Source organism: Haliaeetus albicilla, chromosome 16, assembly GCF_947461875.1.
Source record: "Haliaeetus albicilla chromosome 16, bHalAlb1.1, whole genome shotgun sequence".
Taxonomy (NCBI): Eukaryota; Metazoa; Chordata; class Aves; order Accipitriformes; family Accipitridae; genus Haliaeetus; species Haliaeetus albicilla.
Genome location: NC_091498.1, coordinates 24,035,534 through 24,054,951, shown reverse-complemented (window position 1 = coordinate 24,054,951; position 19,418 = coordinate 24,035,534). Strand labels below are relative to the sequence as shown.

The 19,418-nt window shown below is 39.1% G+C and overlaps 1 protein-coding gene across 1 annotated transcript in view; it reads right to left on the bottom strand.

Moving 5' to 3' along the window:
* CSTF3 (cleavage stimulation factor subunit 3) overlaps positions 1–19,418 on the bottom strand; it is a 50,975-nt gene that overhangs the window by 12,372 nt on the left and 19,185 nt on the right. Inside the window, exons 4-8 of the mRNA XM_069803967.1 lie at positions 4,680–4,712; positions 4,194–4,291; positions 2,682–2,748; positions 2,552–2,586; positions 2,319–2,445 (exon numbers count right to left, since the gene is read on the bottom strand). Coding sequence (XP_069660068.1) covers positions 2,319–2,445; positions 2,552–2,586; positions 2,682–2,748; positions 4,194–4,291; positions 4,680–4,712 — 360 coding nt within the window. The remainder of the gene's footprint in view (positions 1–2,318; positions 2,446–2,551; positions 2,587–2,681; positions 2,749–4,193; positions 4,292–4,679; positions 4,713–19,418) is intronic.

Genomic DNA, 19,418 nt, shown 5'->3' with positions numbered 1-19,418 from the left:
GTCAGAGCCTAGTCAGAGTCACAGTTCCCTGCTTGCTGCTGCTCGCTGTTCACCAGGTGAAGACCAAGGCAGCGTACGAGCAATTCCGTTTTCTTGGACAAGTAGCAACAGCGATTGACCTCCAAGCTCAAAGCTCTGCCTTCTCCTCTGTTCCTGAATTAACTGACACCTTTTAAAAGAAGTTCTATTCAACATGCACCCTGCCACATGCATACCTTTGTGAGCCGAGACAGACTCGAGACCTGTCACCGCGACGCACGCACGGAGGGCTCTGCCGTGCAGGGGGGCATTTGGGGCAGCCGGGCCCCCCTGCGCAACCCACATCCCAACATCAGCAACGCAGCCTGGCCACGGGGTCCCAGGCATGAACAAAATCTCAAAGAACCGCTCTTATGGCAGGATAAGCAACTGCCCTTTTGTTCACGCCTGTGTCCGGGTGGATTTTGTTGGCGCGGTTTGCCAGGACTTTGAGGAAGGTGAGCGCAGCTTTCCGTCCTATTCCAAACAGGCACCTGAGCTGGGTACTGACTCGTTACAGAAGCAAAGGAACCGTCTGGACTTGTGCAGAGTGCTGTCTGGGATTGCTCTCTGGGCCGGTTAGCACGCAAACCCAGCGATGCCCCATTTAACCCAGGACCAGGCTGAGGACGCAGCAATGTTCTCCCGGGATGCATTCCCAGCCTCGTGAGCTGCAGCCGTGCGGCTTTGTGAGCCAAAGATTGTCACTTCTCTGTCTCACTAGGGGCGTTACCACTTTTGACCATTTGTTTAATTAAAGATACTGGTGACTGACAGGCTGATATTGCTACCCGGTGGCTACTGACTGAGCTAAAGGGAAGCTTGAGGGTATTTTAATTGCAGCAAATAGCCAGTAACCTTTCATACCGAGCCCTGCACATGATCTCAGTGTTGTTGGGCTACTGATGCGGGGAACTGCTTCCCCCTCAAAGAGCCCTTCTGGTGAGGAGCTTTTCCTTCCCTGTGCCAGGACACCCGTAAGCAGCAGCAGCCCTTTCCCTCGGTGCCAGCCTAGCCAGAAGGGGACATGCAGAAACCCACGTCCGAGCAGAGTGCAGGTCCTCGGCTCCCAGCAACTCTGAACGGCCCGAGGTACTGGTTCGTGTCACAGCCAGAGCTGCCTTAACTAGAAGGCGGCGCAGAACCGATGTAGGACAGGTTTCAGCTATCGTTTCGACAGTCTCCCTGCGTATTCGTGAAAGTAGTAGGAACCAGCAGTGACAGCCTTCATTTGCTGTGTGGGAGGGGAAGAGGAGGTTTACAGGGAAGTTGTACTGGTGATTTTCCTACGCAGGAGAAGGCACGTCACTGGGTATCTTCCCTGGTGGTCAGCAGGCTAGCTGTGGCATCTCTGAATACCGACGGGGTGATGAGCTGTTACAGTACACGCTCGTGGCTGCAGATGCTCGGAGATACTCCCACTGGCTAAGCACAGTGGCCCTATTAACGTCAGGGATCACCAAGCCTACAACTTGCATAATTAGCAACAAGGAAAGAGAAATTGTCCCTTCAGCGCACAGCCAACACATAGCATGCCAGCACCTGCAACCCCAGACGCAACGGGCAGGACAAGGGAGAGTGCTGTGTGAGCATCCCTGCTTGATGGTGCTGAGCGCGAGGGCATCGACCCTCGGTTCTGCGTTCCCACCTCTGCCGACTAGGGTAGGTTAACAAGCTGTTACCAAATGTGTTTACAAAGGCACTATAAAGGTGCAGCTACAAATTAGCCTGCAAGGCCAACGAACTGAGGTTACGCTTGCTGACGACAGTGTGGTAGCAGACTCACCTGAATTGATGCTGTAAGGGCTTCAGGTGAAGGACGGCAAGGAGCATTTTATATGTAATTGAGACCAGGTAACTTAATGCTGTGAAGGACGTCCAAACCATCATAGCTGAATGCCTCTTTACCCTGTTCAACTATAACCGAAAGGAGGGGAGTGCCTCCTTGGGGAAGCTAGCCCTCATTGCCAGCTGATCTGCTCTAGCTTCCATTAAATACAGCCTCCATCATCGATGACAGTGATTTCTAATTCACTAGCAATTCCACTGGGCCAACTGGGAAATGGGACAGCTAAATGTATCCTATAGAAAGCCTTTAAAATAAATTAAAAAATTCACTTGGGTACCTGTAGAGTTCTGCCACTGGTTTTGGTACATACCGCACAGGCAAAACGTGTTTATACTGCCGTTCATCTCTTTTACACATATTTATTTAGTGGGTACAGTTCGGGCACCATACTTGACTATATGATTATTATTTCTTTCTTAATATCACAAACAAATTTCATGTTCTTGATTACCTCTTCGTATTTGTTATAATCTCTCCAGAGCTGTTCTATGTTTATCATTGGATTCACGCAACCACGCTGGTAAACCCTACGGACAGCTGTTATCCTCTGGTTTTCTGCATAAGATCCTACTGCTTCTCTAAATAGTGGGGAGAGAGATTAACGTCAGCTATTACAGATCATAACTGGTATGAACATCAACATTACATTAACTGAGCTTAAAAAAATTCTTTTAAGGTACTTACACGCCTTTCAAAAAATTGATGTAATCCACCCAGATCTATGTGAGAAAAAATATTACACATAATGAAACCAATGTTTAGTTGTACTTGTTATAAAGTTAGAAATAAAATGTGTTTTGATAGAAAAACATACCTGGTATGACATGATTTCCATGCCAATCTTATCCAGAGCAAAATCATATGCCTGAGCCATTTTTTCTCTGAGGAAAAAAACAAACCACAAAGACCATAGAGCAAGTGTTTAGTATTTAAAAAATTCTTTATTTAAGAGTATTCTTTTGTGCAGCAAATTCTAACCAAACACTGAGGTATGAAAAATATCATTCAACAGCTGAGAGTAAAAACTGGCATTCAGATAGCTTTAAATTCTGCATTTAGGTTTTTTCTTTGTTTTATTTAAGAAAATTATTTAAACCCATTGGTAGCAATCTAGCATACTAACAGTTCCTGAGTGCCCCACCTTAAGTAAGTGGAAATCCACATATACTACATGAAGTTGAGAAGATAGAAAACAACTGCCCTCTACATCTTCTTAGCTGACAGATGTACCCGTGGTTTCTTTTTTCCTCTCAGAATTCCCCAAAGCTTGTTGTAATTCTCCAGGAACACCAGAAGGCTGGGGCAATTAGGAGTAGCTCCCCTGTGTGGACACTGCCCAAAATCTTTCACATGAATTCCTACCCTCCCCCCCAAATTCAAAGTATTTTTTCCACAAATTTAAAACGTTCACAGAATATTTCCTTGGTCAATTTTCAATGAAAACAGCTTTTTCTCTCTCCCACTTTTCTCCCAGTTTCCTTTACTCAAACATCTTTCAGTACCTTGCTACCTCCTTGGCCATATTAACAGGAAAAATAGACAAAAGTCAAATTAGATAAAAAGATGGGCGGGGGGCATAGAACTGATGCTTTTTTAATTGTTTCAAAATAGCCTTGTAAAAATAAATTTTTTAAAAACTGCTTTTTTTTCTGTTAATGCATTAGTTATATTGCCAGTCATAGTACAAAGAAATTATGGTGGGCTGGGAAAGAAACAGTTTATAGATACTGAAAGGTACTGATATTTTTTGAAACTCAAACAGGAAGAAAAAGCATTAAACTCAGTTCACAGGATTTATAAACAAGCCAACTGTAGTAACTGAAAGGGATGAAGATTAATACACCCCAGAATTTTGACACCCTGATTTTTTATGCATCCCAAACCCTTAATTACTGAACTATTTACTAGTGCTGGTCAAATATAGTACCTCAGCTGTAATGAATGCTGAATTTTGTGGAGACTCTAAACAGGACACTAAGGGAGAGGACAGCAAAAGGTCCCGACTGAGGAAGAAGTGTGCTTCAGACTGGCTCAAGCACCAATCGCATCTGCAGGGAACTGGCATGGATACGCCAGCTACTCCCCTGCTCTTGTCCTACCTTGTTACATGGATCCAGACTAAGGAAGCAATTTTACCCAGCAAGCTCAATTAAAGAAACTTTAAAGAAAATGTTTTCTAAATGCAGATTATACATTATGCCCCCCAACACTCTACCAGAAGATCCCGGGGCAGGTTTGCCACCCAGGTTCCTCCCCACCTCCTAGTCAAAAATCAAGAAGATATTCACCATAAAACTAGAATAATTCAGAGCAACTGTCAACTTACTTGTAACTAGGTAGCTTCCCCTTGGTTTCTCGTACATAGGAAAGGTAACATTTCCATAAATCAATGTGTAAAACCTTCATAAGGCATCGCTGAAATAACTGTTTAATACATCAAGAAGACGTGATCAGGATTCCAGATACAGAAATTAGGTTTCTACTTTTAAAGCTCTACAGTATGAATTAAAATAATCTTTGTAATTATGATTTGAGATTCGTAAGAAAGCATAAGTTAAACTACTCATCCTTTGACTAAAGCATCTCCTTGCTACGCAAGGGAACGGGCAAGAATTAAGCAGAGAAATTCCTCTGCACACTGCATTGATTACAGCTTGGTAGCAACAACAAATTGACTTCAGTGACACTTCTTATCTGTGTTTTTGAATAGTGCATTCAATAACAGCTATAGTTCTTTTCAATCTGCTTTAGCGTAGTCACAAGATACTTGTTCTTGCTATAGAGATATATTACATATATTGATAGGACTCACCTTTTCCACTTTGTCATAATTTTTTGCTTTAATCTATAGGGAAGCAGAAAAAAACAAATCACTTAAGAAACTATTTTAGAATAGCAGGAATATATTCTTCATACAGTACTATAGCATTCCAGTTTGTACTTTGGCTGCCTAAACTAATTACATTGTAACACCACATAAAGTTGCAAAAATATAATTAAATATACAAAAATCATGTACTTTGCTTAGCTTTTTCAAAATTAGCAGTTTTTAAATTTTTTTTTTTTTTTTTTTTTTCACTTCCACTAGGGCCAAAATTTAGGTATCAGTAGGTAAAGTTGCTTTCCTGTATTCTGGTTTGGACACCCAGACTCAGCCTCTTATTTCAAGGTACTCTGTTGCCTTAAGTGCATATATTCACTTCGGTACCAAAGCCTCTAGACCAGGATTTAGTAAATTAAGGGTAAAATACCATATTTACAAAACTTAATAGGCTAATAAACATATTATATTTGCATATTTATTTCTCAAAGTACACTTTGCTATAATAAGCTGAAGCTGAATAAGGGACCGTGAATAAACCACCACGGAGAACCTGTTTTTCGACAGGTGCCCCCAGCCCTGCTGCTCCCTTCCAGGGGGCCCAAACCACGCTCACAGCTTGGCACTCCTTGCATTCAGGCAGCACGCACACCGCAAGGGCAGAGGGTGAAACCTAGTCTCGAAGGAACAGGTTGCCTTTCAGACAGGGCAAAGAAAAGCACGAGACAGATGTAGAGGGCACACCGGCACCCTTCACGTATTTATTAGTTCCAGTTATGTCAACGTACTAGGCAATCTGTAGAGGCACACCCTGAAGAAACAAGGAAAATCAACACCTTTAGAAGATGCTTATCTGTGTTGAAATAAAGAGCCTTTAATGAAGTAAGGATTTGTTACGCTATGTTGCTTTTTTTTTTTTTGAAGCATCAAACCTCCCTTTTAAATTGCATTGCTCTTTGTTTACTTAGGGGATTCACAGCTTTTTTTTCTCGGAGTCTGAAAGTCTTTCCTTTTCCCCAAGGAGCACAGTGGTAGGCAGCAAACAGCACCCTTTTGCACCAGGTAATAACTATATCATTTTTATATCATTCTCACTCTAATGCACAAGAGAATTTTTAATGGCAGCACTAGGAAACACCGACTCATCTGCAGGAGGCTTAAAATAAATATGTCCTGTACCGCACCACGCACCGCCTTTCCTCTTTGCTGTTTCCTGAGTTACTCCTGCAACACGCCGGCATCCGAGAGCCCTAACAGAGCATCCCCATTTCTCTCACTCCTGAACAAGATGAGTTAAAACCAAGACAATTAAAACAATTTTGCAGAAGAACTTGAATGGCACACATGGTGGACCGGACCCTTGCGTCTGTCCTGCTTTCAAGCTCGAGCAGTATCCTGCCCAGGTTGAAAGGATTTCACAAAGGCCAGGTTTGCAGAAAGTTAAGCCTAATTACATCTTGCACACGTGATTTTCACAGTGTCTTTCTGCAAACTATTCAGTTAAGAGATAGCTGACCAGAGAAATGACCGATGACAGAAATAACAATGCTTTGAAAAAACACTTAACTAAATCAGGAGGCAGCACGTCCATGCTATGGAGAACACCACTAACCCCTGCGGGAAGACACACTGACCCCACACACCCTCAGGTATGGGTACGTATCCTACTGCCACTTTATCGCAGCTTTTTGCGAGTAGAGCACAATCTTTTGACCTTTAAAAAGCACTTATAATAATTGTAGGGTCGTTTAGACAGAAGTCTTCTGTGGACACAAGTTAAGGAGTCTGATGCTGCCCTATTTCTAGTTGAAGGAAAGTAAATTATTGTATTTTAAATTTCTCCTTCATTGTAAAGTCCAAAAAACACATCTCCCATTTTTACTTCATCCTTTTTTGACAGTAACTTTTCAGGTTCCTCAGCGGCTCCTAGAATACGACCAAAAGGATTCAACTCTCACTAAAGAGCCAGAGCTCTCAGTCGACACCTCCCACCCCCTGCAAACTCCTTTTATCCTTGGTCACCAAGTGGAAAAGAACAAATGAATCTTGGTTTGTATGTCTAGCACAGACCACAGCTGCCTGCACTTTTCTTCCCTTGTACTTAAGTAAAGTCTTCAATAAGATGAGCAAACTTATTTTTAAAAAGAAGAGTGACTTCCCAGGAGATAGTTTAAATCTGTTTTTGTGAAAACTAAGTAAAATTAATCCATGGCTTTGCCACCGATACAAGGCAACACCTTGTAGTTATTAAAGAACAAGACCAAAAATAAATTTTTAAAAGCTCAGAATGAAAAGCTGTAAGTGGCAGGACAAAAATTAGTGTGCCTTCCAGGTTTAGCCACGTAAAGAGTGTTTTGCATGCCTGCCTTGAGTTACTACGCCAAAGAAAATTCCTAGACGTAGCTGATAGGGCTGTGAATACTCTCTGCCTGCTTAGCACGTCTCCCTGCCCCTTGTCACCCGAAAGCCCAATGACAACTATTACTCAGCATGAGTGACCTAGACTGACCTCAGTTAATTGTATACAGCATCAGGTTAAGTGCACAGTAATCCCACTTAATTGTTTACTAGAGCAACTTTATTAGCACCTGACAGCACTGTCACCAAGCAACATCAAAAGACAGAGCACAAGGAGTACTAATTAGACTACCTGGCTTCCAATAACCAGACTTGAAAAGTAAAATATTTTGCTAAGAAAAAAAAAAAGCTATATTCTTTATTTGCATGTGTTATGACTCAACAAAATATTTTCTATGTGAATTATCAGATACATGAATAGCTGCTGACCGCATTTGGACTTCCAAGTCAATGTTACGTATTTGTTAAATCCACACAAGTGGTTTGATATCGATATCGGAAAATTCAGAAATCTTGGTACCAATGAAGTTAGGAGGTTGGAGATTGACAGGATTTGTTAAAAATAAAGGAAAAGAAAAAGCAATATTGGCCAATGCTTACTAGGTCTCTCTCAATGGAGTTTTTTTGAAGCCCCCAGAGCCAGAGGGAAGAGCAGCTCTCTCCTGCTGGAATTTGTTTGCACTTCTCAGCTCACCCATCCCAAGCAAACATCCTGGCAGCCCTGGTACAGGGACACCACAGGGATGGGGAAAGCCCATCATACGCTGACTCCAGGAGCCACCGTCACACATTTCTGTTACATTTCTTGTCTTTCCTATTACAGACACAGCAACAGGCAGTGATTAGACGTAGGCAAGCATTAAAGGATTGACATTAATACTGTATTTTTGTCCTTAAAGACAAATGTAACGAAGTGAACTTATAGAACTTTTCAGCAGATTATCCTTCAATTTCTAACACTGCCTGTATTCCTATTCTGACTGCTTTAATTCAAGAGGCAGGCGTTGCCCTCATGGAGGCTAACACATGGGATTGTCTCCACCACAAATCCACCACCTACAGAATGAGCTTAGGCATACTGTCATTCTAAGATGAACCTGGTATATATGAATATCTCCCTTTCATCCATGAAGATTATACAAAGGCCACCTAGTCTGACCAGCTTAGATACTCCTGTAGTAAAACACATCCGACCTTGCCTTCCTCTGCCTGTGACAATGAGAAATTACACCTGTTTTGCTGAAAGAGTAACTTTAAATTTGATGCTCCAATAGCAAATTTAAGTCACAACTGTATCAGCCTTGTACAAGACGAATTCATAATAACAGGGTCAAATTTCTTCCCAGAATCCACAATGTGCTTCCCTATAATGAGCTTTGCAAACATTCAAAGGCAAAATTTAAACCATAAATTACATTGCACTTCACCCTTTTAAATAGACTTATTAAAGGGCATATGTGTCATTTATGATTATGCAAAGCAAATTATTTTATTAATCTAGAGACTTAAGACTACTTGTAGTTGTCTGGCAACATACAACACAGGCTGAAAAAGTGTCCTAGTTTTATTTTAACCTTTTCAGTGTTTCTTGGTTTTGATCAAGCTACTAAGGAAGCAAGATTAGTATGTGGTACTTGAGGATCAGCATGACTTTTTCTCCCACCGATTTCTATATCCCAACTCCCATCTTCTTTTTCAATGGTTCTTTATCAAGGAAAAAAAAAATTATTTTCTCAAGCATAAAGTCTTACGTCCCCTTATCCACTGCCTCCAGCTCTTCCCTTGGTGAAATAGATCCTCTTGCCCTCTCCACACCTCACCACCCCTGCACTGCTCTCCAGTGTTTTTTGGAACTTCTTTTGGAAGAGGGACCTGAAGAGAAACACTGTGCCCCCCTAGCAGACTGCACCAGCTGATGAGGTTCAGGCCGGGAGAGAAGAAAACACCACAGAAGCCCCAGCATTAACTTCCTGAGGATTTAGTTCATAGTGGCTGGTATTTTCAGAACTATTTCCTAAAATCTGGTTTCATTATAAATACTACCATGTATGCAACATCTTTAATGTTTTTTAAAAAAAACACATACACAACATATCTTTCAGAGTACAAAATTAAAACCAAAGCCTACATGTATGTATTTGGAAGTATTGCTTTTGTTTATTAACTGAAGGGAGCTCATTGTGAAAGACCTATGTTCATTCACAGTTAGATGACTAAGTATTAGAGAATTAAAAAGTTTAACATTTTAAAAATAAAATCAGACTACACAACCTTTATCATCACTGAATCCATTTGTGTTGACCATTTGCCTTTTTTTTTTTAAACATCTTGATTGTTAAGGTAAATAATCAATTACCCACTGTCAAGCCCAGTGGGATGTAATTTGGGTCTCTGCTAGTATTGAACTGTAGATGTAACAAAATACATTCACATTTCTCTACCCATTTCCAAAACACAGGGTAGGGCTGGCTGGAGAGATGTTCGCACTTTATTTGCGGAGTAAATACTGCTTGGACCATACCAGTTCAAGCTTTTCAGACTGCCTCAAAGAAATGTAATCTTTGAAAGGATGGAGAGAATGTAACATGCTAATTCACTCCTCTATCTTTAGCTCATTCAGCCTTTTCCTATTTGCTGAGGCTTCCAGTCAATGACTAATTGTGTGAGCACTTAACATGACAAATTTGTTTTCCTGCAGGTCAAATAACAGCAATTACCTTTCCAAATAGCAAACCAAGCTCTGTTCAAGTACATGAAATGCAGGCCAAATGCTGGACTAACGTTGCATTTACATGTGGGTCATTAACCCAAGGAGGCTGGAGTATAACTGCCTAGATAACTGGATGTAAAACTTATGTATGCTGAACAAAGCACGTATTTCATTTGTGCAAGTTATTCCAAGGCTTAACCAATGAAATCCTTTATTTAAAAACATTAGCATACACTTGCAGATGTAATTTCTGTAATACAGAATTTTACTACAATTTGTACTAGATAAGGATTGAATGATTCGGTATTTCTGCAGTCTTCATTCGGAGTTATAATAGTCCTCGTGAAAATATAGCTTTTACCTTGCTATTAGTGAAGACTGCAAGGAAGAGATATAGTACACTGAGTATGGGAAAACTCATTTTCTCAAAACGTAGCAAGATGAGATTCTAAGTATTTTCACTCAGTATGGTGTAATTTTTCACATTCACATGGTTGTATGTCTCAATTTAAAAGTCTGCCATGAAATGAGATTTGAAAAGTTCCTTAAAATTATTCTACATGAAATGCCTCCAACTACTATTACACATATTATTTCTAGAGCTTCCAGAACCATGGCATTACACCAAATTTTAAGTCATGTTGTTTCCACTAGACATATCTTCACTTGAAAAACAGTCTCCCTAGAGGATGCAGTCACAGCTGCGATGTAAATGGCTATAATCTATAATGTAGAGAAAAAAAAAAGCACCATTTTGCAGTCTGCTTCTGAGGAAACCTAAGAATAGAATATTTCAGTTGGAAGGGACCTACAATAATTATCTAGTCCAACTGCCTGACCAATTCAGGGCTGATCAAAAGCTAAAGGTTGTTAAGGGCATTGTCCAAATGACTCAAACACTGACAGGCTTGGGGCACCGACCACCTCTCTAGGAAGCCCGTTCCAGTGTTTGACCACCCATGCTTCCTGATCACAACCATCTTTTAGGTTTCACAATTGTTTCCTGATCAACAAAATAGCGGTCTATCATGTACACTATCATGTATTTATATTTAGATATACTTTGAATTTACTCACTATTTAAAAATAAACAAACTTTTCAGTAACTAAGAATATTGTCTAAGGTAATGAACAGGACCTGTAATTCTGCAAATCCAATTACCAGTTAATGTCCTGCATACATAAATACAAGAACTGGCACTTACTGAGCAGCTAGTGAAAATGTTAACTTTCTATACCAAATTCTGGGCCACATCACCATTTTCTGTTAGATGAAAGACAAAAAAAAAAACCAGTAAAAGGCAGCCATGTCTACAGGAAAAGTGATTACTAGTAAATGAAGTGCAACATTTTTCATAAGGAGCTAAGTTGCAGTGGAAGGCTGGGACAGGACAGTGGCAGAGCTAGAGAGAGCTGCTGCACGAACAGGCAGTAATATGCAAGGTTGCTCCTCACTCTCTAACTTCTTGAAAATTGGCATTACAGCCTCATGACCCCAAGCCTTTAATAGCCTTCAGGAACAGTTAACCAAAGCACATCAGGTTAATGCACTATACCAACCTTTCTCCTCTCAGAGGCAGCAGCCCAGAGAGATCTCTACAGGAACATCTCCACCATCTGACTAATTGTAAAAAAAAACAAAAAAAAACCAAACAAAAAAAACCCCCCACAAACCAAAAAAACCCCCAAAACACACACACCCCCAAAACGGCATTACTGAAGACTTTAAAAGACTATTTCCAAAACTGTGAGCATAAAACTAGATCTGGAACTTTGGGAAAGGGAGGAACCCAGCTGCGCCTGTCTGAGGGTGGTGAGAGAGCAGCTCAGAGCAGAGGTCTCTTCAGAAAAGAGTGCAAACAAGGAAACTGTGAAATGCTACTCTGAAGACAGAGTAACATATGCCCCAGCTGAAACAGTTAAATCATTCTTAATTAAAAAACCCTACATAAACAAGTAATTACCAATTAAAAGAAAAATCTGCACATGGAAGATGTCTTTTTGCTTCATCTATCAGACCAAAAAACCCCATACGTTTAATTTTCAGATGCACCAGGAAATAAATTAATCCAGAAGAATACAGGAATACAATATCCTTAGGTATCAGCAAACTCTCTGCATTCTAGAAGTGCAGTAATACAAGGATTGAGAATCTCGACAACCTTGCTGAACAAACTTAAAGTAAATGGATTGATCTAGAAGCGAAGAAAGATTAATGCACTGCAGTAAAGAAACTTAACTTTGCTACTAATAATATAGTTTGGAATATTAAAGAAATACCTACCCCATCTAATTCCTAAATATCTACTCTAGTGTAAAGAAGAACAAGGACTTCATTAAGAAATGAGAGGTCAGAGACAGAGTTACCAAAAAATAGCTATTGTGCTTTAGTTTATGCCTTAGTGCAATTTGATTTAATTTCCACATATAGACAAATCTTCAGGACTAGCATCTGTCTCTACTCCCTTACAAAAAACGTTGGCCTCTTGGTCCTTCAGAGGCACTTTATTCACGTTAATAATTTGAAAAGCAAGCATAACTTTCAGGCACCTCTATCAAGAGACTAGCCAGAGGCTGTATAGAGAAATACTTTTTTATAGGCAGCCTGAAAAACAGTTGTTGGATGACAAAACTGTTAAATGATTTTCCTAGTTGCAGAATGGTACTGAACTGCAATCACTGATTCACTATCTCATTTATTTCTGATGTTGCATAAACTTCTCTCTTTTCTTCCCTTTGTTTTCAATCTGGATTATAAAAATGAAGAAGCGATTTCTCAAGTGTATTTCCTCTTCCTTCCCATCTATGGTGTTCTACTGCTATCTCTTCTCATTTTGCTTGTTCATGTGTTTTACTTCCTCTCCAGGACACACTTTCAGGAAAAAAAAAATTCAGATTTGCAGTTATGTTTAAACACCAAGCCCACCTCACGTTACTACCTGCACTGCTATCTTCCTTCCTGACAAACTGAGTTCCATTGTTGCAAATATCTCTTGTGAATTAGAATAGTTCAAGTAAAGCTGCAGAAACAGCCCTTTCCAAGTCATGATGAAAAGCACACTCCATGCTCTTCCAAACCAAAAAAAGACAACTTCAGTGATCTGTTACTTCACCGCCCTATGGACCCGACATTTTAAAATTGCCTAGAAATTAGGGGTGAAGAAGAGAGCTGCTGCATCTCTAAGTTTTGTCTACCTGTGAGTACTGCCTCAGTCTTACTCAACTGGCTGTTCTTTGCTGTATTGGGTAAAGCTCACATACATGTAGCTCATATAAAGCAGCAGCACTGACAGCTTTTCTTCCTTGTTCTAGTTCCTCAAACTCTTCCGTGCAAAATGATTAAGTTTTCTCTACAAATGTTTTAAGACAACTGTCCCCCACAGAAGCTGATATTAGGTATATAATCAATAGTTACGCTTTCCCCCACAAATCACTTTTCACATATCCGCTCTTTACTTAGTGTAAGCAGTTCTTACATGCCAATTTAAAAGTCAATAGACTACAAGACCCCTTTAATAAGCACCTTCTGTTTGTGGTCACATGTTTAGTAAACGGCAACAGGTATTTCCTGGTTAGACACGACTACAACATCACTAGTTACTTTAAAAAAAAATTTGTATAGAAATTTTGATCCATTCCTTCCTGTTCAATTTTACACTCCTGTATTATCTTTTGCTTACTTTTTGCATCTAACTGGTTCACATGGTGATTCCGAGATATCATTCCTTACCCACTGACTTCACCTGACTGAACTGCACCATCCACTTCACTCTCCATGTTCTAAAATGTGCCTGTAAAACTCCAGCAGCCTACCTACATACACATCTGACTAAAAGCACCAAGACCTCCTACCTAGCATGAGGAAGATGCCTTTCATACTCTCTGCTCAGTACTATTCAAGAAAACAACAACTTGTCTTAGGTGTTTAGGTCTTGCCATGCACGAGCGTATTTTCTGTAACGGTGTCTAGCTTTATGCTTCTAATTAGGAAGTATGAGCTACGTACTCCAGCCATTCTTCCAAATAACGGGAGACAATCCAGTGTTCTTTGCTCCTTCAATCTGCATTTCATTGTACAACACATCTCTATGGTACCTATTCTTTAATATCTTCTCCAAATCAGGAAAATCATTACCTTTTTTATTTAGGCAATTCGCCCATTATCAAATTTAATGTAGTATTAACTGTATGAGGTAATTTACAAATGCTAGGCACCCTTCTATTTCCACTCCTTTCTAGCCAGATTCAACCTCATACCTAGATTCTCAATTTGTCTGCAAATCTCATTCTAATAAAAAGTCAATTTTCAACATGCCCCGTGGCTTGTAATTTCCTCTTCAATTTCACACTCACTTTAAGCCACAGCAGAAAACAACGCCCCACATTCACGCTCCTGCAAACTACCTTGCTTCCTTCCCAACTTAGGCATTTTGGTTCTTCCTATGTACTTTAGTTCACTTCTGCTTCTCATTCTTGTTTCTCAATGTCTTTTGTATTTTACAGAAGCAGTGGGAAGTTTTAAAATGCGTTTTCAGATGGCTAACATTAACACATCTACTGATATCCTTTGCAGTTATTAGGAAGTATGCCATTTTACAAAGAAACAGTGCTTTTTCACCTAGAATTAATTTTATATCACTTTAACTCTCAGAGGAAAAAAATAATAGGACTTAAAAGCACATATAGCACCCATGGACTGCAAGATAATCTGTTAACATGACAAAATGCAATGAGATAAATTAAAGAAAGACTTTCTGACTTATCTATTGGTCAGATCATTAAAGTTAAAAGGTTAAATTAAAAGGGAAGCCTAAAAGCAAGGTGTTTGGCCCACATCATTGGGCTAGAGATCCCAAAATTGTAAACTCGGATAAATTACACTGGTTGTCTACCTCAACCACATATCATAAGCAAACAGTCCCTCAGCAGGGGCAATGGAATTGGACAAATACACTCCTGTAATACTTTTTTCAGCTAATTTCCTAAGATGATAGGTGCCAGTATCTTACACGAGGTTGCCAAACTGAGAAGCATAGATACATTGCAGTCTGCTATCACCACTAGCAAGGCACTAACTCTGTAATCCAAGCTAAAACTCCTTGTAATATTAAGACCTTGAAAATAAGGCAGGGATCAGACTGCTGCAACAGATTACATATCGTAAGGGGTACGTGAGGCGTCACTACCTAGGAAAAATAAGAGTCAATTGTTTCATTACACACATCTTACGCCTTACGATGCTCTAACTTCAGATCTAACTTAAGACACTTAATTTAAAATCGTCTAGTTGCTTTTCACTTCTATCAGGTAATTAGTGTTCATTACAGTAACATACAGCTCATTAAAAAAAAATCATTCCTCCTTTGATTTTGGTATCCTAAAAATATCTCAGAGAATGTAAGAAAGCAAAGTTTCTAAGAAAGTGGTGATTTACTATGTAATTTGATGATACAGCTGGGGAAAATGGAATGTTTTAGGGGTCATTAGGTTCCCTATTAGGTTTATAGTTTGATGACTTCTCACTACACTCATTGCGTGCCTAAAGTTTTGATACATTCTTTTCAAATACACTTGCACAGAAGTGCAGAAAAGGCTAAGTTTGATAACTGTAATTGTTACACACTGTGAATTATGATATTTCAGAAAATTTATTTCTGTAGAATAAAGTTATCAACTAATAATAATTTTTGTATGGAATGTTTAAGAATTCTTCATTCATTCAACAAGATTTTATGTTAATAATACACCTGAACAAGCTAGAATTTCAGAGAGATTTTACTTTTTAAAGGGATCCTTGAATATCCATTTAAAAAAAGATGCAATGCCTCTAGAAAGCAGCAAAGGTCCCTTAAACAGCCTCCACACTGACTTAGCAAAAAGGGTTAATAGTCCAAATGAAGACATCTCAGGACCAGAAAGATCTGCTGCCCTTTTGAGTGGTCAAATTAATTCAGAGACCATGCATTAATTCCTCTGATTTTCTAGTGTGGAACTGGTCTAATAAAGGCTTTCCCCAAAATAAAGACAGCCAAACAAGCACTTCTCCTAAGGAAAAGGAACACAAGTCGTTCAAAGAGTAAAAAATGGTACTAGAAGATGTAACTATCGTACAGCACAATCTTCTTACTGTTACAATATTAGCACAAGACTAGCTTGACCCATCAGCAGAGGACAAACTGTTCTTAATGTTTCGTCTCCACAGCTGGAATGTAAAGAGTAATTTTCCAATAATCTGTTGCAAAAAATGGCCCAAGGAATGGTTCTCAAAACCATTAGATTGGTCCTAAGTCTCCACAGGTGGCTAGAGGCTCTAATGTTTGACCAACAGTTGTCTTGTCACAGGAAAACAAGAATCAGAAATCTAAAAACTAGCAGTGGAGAATAATGCTCAGGCACAAGTAATACTCTGCAACTGCATCGTAGCATCAATTTGCAGTTGACAGGATATATACTGCGTTACAAAAAAAACCTTACTAAACCCAAACCAAGCGCACTTGAACTACAATGCTACAAAAATAATCTTATAAGGAGGGGATGTGGGTCCTGGCTTTGCCGCCATGGATTTCCTATAAAATAATGAAGAAACACTATGTCAGTCATTTACTAATCCAGGAAAATAATCTGCCTCAGAAATGTAAGATTAACCTAATGACTGAGATGGTTTTGTTCTACAGCAAGGAGATATTCCAGCTGAAGTTCAGAGAATTAGAGTCTTTTTCTAATACAGGCAGCTGCCCTAATAAAAAAAATCTTTCATATGTCTGTCAGAGGTCGAGGAAATTCTCTACCATTTCTTTTCTGAGAATGCATATTCTTAATCACAGTTACTGAAAAGTCTCATCTATAATGTTAAAAAAGGAAAGACTATATTGTAAAAGTCAATTACAGAATTAAACATCCAGATTTCTCTTTTGGCAATGAAGAGGAAACAAAATTCACTATAAAAGTAGCATTCAGTGGTAAGAATCAATAGTTTCCTTCAACATATGAGTTTTACTGTAGGGTCTTCTCAATATCTAGTTACTAAGTCTGGACTGATCACAGCCAGCCTAATCCGAAACCACATAACAATGCAAATCTTTTTGGTTAAAGACTTGATCCAAAAAACATCGAAGTGGATAGACTCAGTACAACTATTCTGGGACCTCTGTTTCCAGAATATTTGAATTTGAGCGTAATTACTATCCCAGCTAATCAGATTGGTTAGTACACTAAAAAACAGGTTTCTAGAATATTTAAATACCACACTGCTTTCTCCACTTAAACAGTTTTTCACAGTGGCTTCCCCTTCTCCATCCCTTTTAAACTTCAGCTTGATGCCTTCAGAGGTTAAAGCTAAATAGTGTCCATGTAGAATTAGGCATATACTAGGAAACTATTTAAGACAGCAGGGATCCAGTCAGCTTGATAGTTCTTCCCCTTACGCCTCAAACTCTGCATTTTGAGGCTTTTCTGCTTTAACCAATGATTCAGAAACCCAGAGTAAAGTGTTCTAAAACACTGTAAAAAAAGAGCCTCTTCAGTAGACGGACAGCAGGTAATTATTTGATTTGGACCATGAGGACTTTAACTGCTAGGATACATGCATTGTTATGTAGAGAAAGACTGGACAGAAAAATACAGAATACTTTCAGATAGCATTTGCATTAAAGAATGTTGCAAATTGCCTGCCAGTTTCAAGCACTGCATTAAAAAATGGTATGTAGGCTCTCAGCTGATTTCTTGCATCTAGTTAGCACAGAAGCACACGAGGGATCTCAGAAATACTAAGACAGATCTCTCTTGTTTGTTATATTTGGCTGCTTTAAGCTAGGATGCCAAGAGCAGCATTTGGTCTGATGTAAAGACACTAAGCACACAACAGTAACAAGCCACCATCATCTGGAAAAGCGACACATAACTAACACAGTAGCTTAACTGATAATCTCTATCACTGGCAGAAAATATTTGGTTAAGTATAGAACAGAGAACTGCTACTAAAACATAATGTAAACTACCTAAATTGGGAAGATGCATCTCACTGCAAGGCAGACAAGGTTCCCAAGAAATGGCGTGAATTTCCCCGCATTCAAGTTTTACCCTAGCGTTGGAAGACAACGATGCTTGACTTGTTTTTGGTGTATATCATCATGGTGATGCAGCATCCTTAAAAAATCCAGTCTGAAGATTTAGCAACATGATGAAGCATCACTACAAAACCTCCATGATTCACTGAATCAGCCAGCGCCCGAGCAGAGAACTGACCTTGAATATAGATTGTAGCAGAAAACTCTGCTCACACAAATGAAAAATGTTATAGTATAGACAGTTTTTAGCAACTCTGCCAGCCTAGGAGAAAGGCAAAACGCAGATAATACTACCGAGTTCAAGTACGTTAGTGCAACTTAACACTTGGTCAAGACTTCTATGCATTGGATGCACAAAAGTACAATCCAAGAGCAATGAAAAATGTTTGACTACGAAGCTTTTGCAGAAATAACAGGCTGCTGCTAAGTCTGTCATGCAGACTAATGATAAAACCTCAACAGTGCTGTGTCTTCATTTGATTCAGACCAATAATAAACAAGAATTATCAAATTTAATTATTTAGAAACACCCATATTTTTCTCATTAGTAAATTAAAAACCCCCACAGATTAACCTTATTCTTAGAATTTCTGCAAATGGGAAAGAAAAAAAAATATCACAAAACTTTTCTGGGAGCAAAACTGAATTTTAGCAACATCAGTAAAATGAGAAATAAACACGTAATATCTAACTTTGTGCATTTTGGCTTTGTAAATAGGCGAGATTTCTTATGCAACAGTAATTTCTTTTTAACAGCTAAGACTAGTAGCAAAAACAGCAGAAACTTTGTGGCATTATGAAAAGAGAAACTTACCTCCGTGTGTTTAGTGCCAGAAAAATATTTCTGCTGAATTAAAGTCTGTCAGCTAATTTTAAAGTTCCATAGTACTTCCTTTTTAATACCCATCTTTAACACACACAAAAAAGCATGTGGGATATATTTTTTAAGTATCAATCTCAAATTGAATTTACAAAAAAAAAAAAAAAAAAGCAAAGCCTGAATTATGTTTAGTCACATCTTATATTGGAGAAGTTTTATCCTTTAAATTGTATAGTCAGTTTCCTGCTCAGGTTTACCAGCACTGAGATTTTATCAAGGGCAAATAGCATGGAATATTCTGAGGTTTTAAACAACTACTTATACTGCCCATCCTGCTCAAGTACTCCTGTGCAGAATTTCAGTTGACATAAATATATTGTTAACATTTCCCTGAGGAATGCTAGCTAGTGGGCAACAGTAACGGGCAAGTAACATATACTTACCAGGGCAGCAATTCCTTTTTTTAGGGAGTGGAGCAGGGATGGGGACACTGCTCCCTGTTAAATGTTTTAGCTTGCATCCACAGCATTTTTTCAGGTAACTTGGAATGAAAAACTCATGCATTGAGGACTATTTTAGAGAGCATTTTTACAAAGAAAACCTTAAGTAGCTAGTAGGGTTGTCAGGGGCACCTATTTATAAACATTTATCCCAGTCTATTTAAGACCAGTCCACTTGAAATTTACATTCTTCATTATAAATGAACCGTACTTTCTTTCAGTTACTTTTTATAAAATGATCAGTCATCATCACCACAGAGCAAGCATTTCTAGCAC